The 4224-nt window shown below is 40.5% G+C and overlaps 1 protein-coding gene across 1 annotated transcript in view; it reads left to right on the top strand.

Annotated features, from left to right (window-relative positions):
* LOC119416269 (protein piccolo-like) overlaps window positions 1-3746 on the top strand; it is a 19403-nt gene extending 15657 nt beyond the window's left edge. The window contains exons 5-9 of the mRNA XM_037683481.1: window positions 411-552; window positions 661-719; window positions 1378-1515; window positions 1673-1818; window positions 3493-3746. Of these exons, the coding sequence (XP_037539409.1) occupies window positions 411-552; window positions 661-719; window positions 1378-1515; window positions 1673-1818; window positions 3493-3636 (629 nt within the window). The 3' untranslated portion in view covers window positions 3637-3746. The remainder of the gene's footprint in view (window positions 1-410; window positions 553-660; window positions 720-1377; window positions 1516-1672; window positions 1819-3492) is intronic.
* Window positions 3747-4224: the final 478 nt, after the last annotated feature.

The following is a 4224-nucleotide window of genomic DNA, read 5'->3' as shown; positions in this document are numbered from 1 at the left end:
TCTATCTATCTATCTATCTATCTATCTATCTATCTATCTATCTATCTTTATCTATCTATAGATATAGATATATCAGTTATGCCACCTGGGTGTATCCCAGGTGCAATGGGTTAAATGCAGAGAACCAATTTCACCATTGTATGGGAACATACAATGATGACAACACATAGCATTTTATTTATTTATTTTATTTATATACAGTATATATCTATATCATCTACATTGATTTGCAGCTTCAACTTTAAGGATGTGGATGAATGTGTCAGCCGGAGGGTTTTACTCATGTGGAAGTGTAAAATGCTTTTCCTTTAGCGATGCATTGAAATGGTAGACAGAAGGACACGAGCACAAAGTGACTGGTTGTTTGAGTGTCTGACTGAATTGCCGCCACTCTGTCTTTTCTCCCACAGGACTGGGACACCGGCTGGCTGATGTCTCAGGTTCAGTGGTCCTGTCTGCCCCAAGCCTTGTTGGAGATGCCTATGGAGGTCAGGATGGGGAGGAAGGGGTGGGCATTGGAGTGGACAGCGCCATTTTCCAAGTCCCACGAATGTAACTCACTTTATCACACTGTACATCCAGCAGTACTTTTACTAAACCCCATGCTACTTTATGGATTTCACGACTATAACAGTACTGCTTGTTTCATCCACCCCACAGAGGTAAAGCTGTTCCTAATGGCACTGACAAAAACCAACAAATCACCCCAGAAAATGAAGGCAAGTTCCAGTTCTTTTCTTTCTTGGTTGTAGGCTGCCCCCTGCAGGGGAATATGTGTGTTGACACCTTCTACTATTTCACATCATTTAAATAGTTTTCAGATTAAACTCGTGTGTCAAATGTTAGGCTAAGTAGTTATTGTCACATAAGCTCTGAGTAATGACTTGACGCATGGGTTGCCATTGTGGGAGAGAAGTGCTTGTCACATCATCTCACCCGTTGTCATAACTATATCTGCATTTCATGTAGCTCATGTGTCACGATGCCTCCCTTCCATCTCCCATTTCGGCTTGTAACAAAGCGCTCAGGGTCAGCTGAGGCTGTAGCCTGGTAATTGTTACACAGATGAGAGTCAGGAGGTTGTTTCCATGGTGCCTGGTTGTCTCTTGTACCGTGCTGTACTCCGCTTGTCCTGTAAAAGCTCTTATGCTTAATTAGCTGTAGACATGTCACAATCAATACGACCTGGGTGAAACGTCAGGGCTGTCCCCCGACCTGGTTTCATCTTTTGAAGAGCTCAAATGTAGATATTTAAAATAGACTTAGTTACTGCAGGAGTACAACTAGATGACTCTGTCAGCTGGTACTGGATGCAAGGTTTAGAGGGATACATGTGAAAGTCACAAACATCTCTTTTGTCTCTACATTAATTATTAGGTGGAAAAACACAAGTAATAGGAGAAATCAAGGTCGCTCTCAAGAAGGAGGTGAAGACGGAGGGGGATCAGCTGGTCTTGGAAATCCTTCAGTGCAGAAATATCACTTACAAGTTCAAAACTCCAGACCACCTACCAGGTCAGGAAAACGTGCATTTGTGTGTGTGTGAATATCTGAACGCATATTCCTTATGTTTGTCAGTATGGATGGGAAATTGTGTTGTTACAATAGATTCAGTCGTGTTATGACATAGTTTTTTGCACAACTCTTGCATTTTTTCCCCGCTAACTTTCAGACCTGTATGTGAAGCTGTATGTGGTGAACGTGGCCACTCAGAAAAGGATCATCAAGAAAAAGACCAGAGTTTGCCGCCATGACAGAGAGCCTTCCTTTAATGAGACCTTCAGGTTCCCTCTCAATCCAACAGGACATTCTATACAGGTCAGCATGGTTACTGTTACGACCCGGCTTAGCCAGGAAAAAGGAGCGGTCGCATCAAACTAGATGGGTATAAGGTTGAAAAATGATGTGATTTATTAGATTTACAGTTTGTATGTGACAAAAATGATCAAAAAGAAGATACCTTTAAGAGTACTGATTACCAAAAAATGATGCTTTACAAATATAACTTAAAAACAAAACTCAACAAGTTGAGCAACTACTAAATTTTAGTATTTTTCAAAACTCTATAAACAAAATCACACAACCTTGAGCAACAAGCTAATATAGGAAGAACCCCATCTACTCGTACTGCCTTCCAAAGCAAACAAATGATAATAAAGAAAGTTTTTATCCTTAAACTAAAATGACTCTAATCAAAGCACACACGTATGATTTCTGGGCCGTCATCCAAAAATGTACAAAACTGGTTTGACAGTGATCACATCAAAACAAGAAAACCAGTCTTTTAGCCACAAGTTTTACTAGACCTGACTAAAACTAGCTTAACATTTTAAATTGTCTCAACATAAATCAAGGTTAAACATTTCAAAAACACCCATATGAAGTGGAGCTCAGTCTAAAGTGAAGCCGCACTCATTAGCAGGAGAGCTGGACTTGAAACGACGAGCCTCTTCTGTGGAGGAGCAGAAGACGAGACGAACAGTCCAACCTGGATGCAGACGGATGTCCAGTCCCAGATGTGTTACTGCATCGCTGGGCCAGCAAATCAGCAAATATTTTAACCTACAAAGAAACAGGCGCGAGAGGAAATATATATTTAGTTTTGCAGTTTGGTTGTTCCCCTGAAAAGATCAGCTTTTTTTAAAATCAGCATCAGTTTTACATAAGGTCAACAAAGTTCAGTCAGATCCTCTGGGCGGTTTCTTTTTTATTGTTGTTGTTGTTGAGACGTTTCGTCCTTCATCCAAAGGACTTCCGTCAGTCCGAGGAGCCACAAACAAACTCAGTCCCACAAGCAGCACACTCACATAGTGGACCAACCAGTTTGCTGGTGATAAGATGGTTTCTGGGGCCCGCCCTCTTCCCCGTCATCTCCTCTGAGGCAGCCATAACCAAAGTGGTTCAAAACATCAAAGTTCATGCTCAATAATCCAGATACAAATCCAACCAATGTTCAGCCAGGTCATGGCTGCCTCAGAGGTGTCGACAGGGGAGAGGGAGGACCCCAGAAACCATCTTATCACCAGCAAACTGGTTGGTCTATCATGTGAGTGTGCTGCTTGTGGGACTGAGTTTGTTTGTGGCTCCTCGAACTGATGAAGTCCTTTGGATGAAGGACGAAACGTCTCAACAAAAAGAAAAAGAAACCGTCCAGATGACCTGACTGAACGTTGTTGGATTTTTTTTTTATTTGGATTATTGAGCATGAACTTTGATGAAATATTACATAAGATCAACCAGGGCTTAGTGGACGACAGAAACTGTGTGAAGTCAAATAATATCCACTGTCAAACTTCTGAACTTAAACTTTGTCAAATGGCAAAGCTGGGACCACCTTTTTTATTTCCATGTGCATGAGCAAATACAAAATATAACAAAACCAATTATTAGTGATTTACAAGACTTATAAACTTTATATTTACATTGTTGTGCACAACAAAATGCCATATCTGTTTATTCATGTCTTTTTCTTCTTCGTTGACTTCCTTGCAGCTTTTCTTAGTGTCTAACGGTGGCAAGTTTTTGAAGAAAACCTTGATCGGGGAAGCTTACATCTGGCTGGACAAAGTGGACATGAGGAAGAGAGTGGTCAGCTGGCACAAGCTGTTCGCCAGTCCCAACCAGACGATTCCCTGAGCGTCCAGACAACAACAAAAAGTGCAGATTCAGCAGATGGTAAAAGTGAACGCAGAGACATGATCTGACAAAAGATTGGTTAAAATACAAAAAAAAAAAAATAATTAAAACAAAACGAAATAATAAATAAAAAACATGGATGTATTTTGTTTATGGAAATTTTAAGTCTTAAAAAAAGAAGTAACATGATAATTACATTGCATGTTTTATCAGTCTAACACTGCCAACACACATTCACCTCCTCCCTCGTCAAATCTCTGCTGGAATGCAAGCATGTAAACACTAAGGCAGTACTGAGAGGTACTCTACAGCAACATGGTTCAAGGGCACGTATGTTTTCTCTTACCATGGCTCAAGTTTTAGTTGATTTGATGCTGCACGACTGAGAATTCATATTTTTCAGAGGGAACGACAAAAGAAGTGAATGATGAACAGAAACATGTCATTTGGTGTGAAGTGTGTGGACATGTTGTGTTGGGACATAAAAAGGACAAAGAGATGCATAATAATTAAGTATGGCAAACTTTCCATTCATATAATAGAATCAAGTAGAACTCAGTAAGACTGTTGACCTTTGCTGTGGGATGA

The sequence above is a fragment of the Nematolebias whitei genome, chromosome 10 (genome assembly GCF_014905685.2).
Source record: "Nematolebias whitei isolate Nwh7 chromosome 10, NemWhi1, whole genome shotgun sequence".
NCBI classification, from domain to species: Eukaryota; Metazoa; Chordata; class Actinopteri; order Cyprinodontiformes; family Rivulidae; genus Nematolebias; species Nematolebias whitei.
The sequence above is the reverse complement of the archived record's forward strand: the minus strand, read 5'-3'. Positions and strand labels throughout refer to the sequence as shown.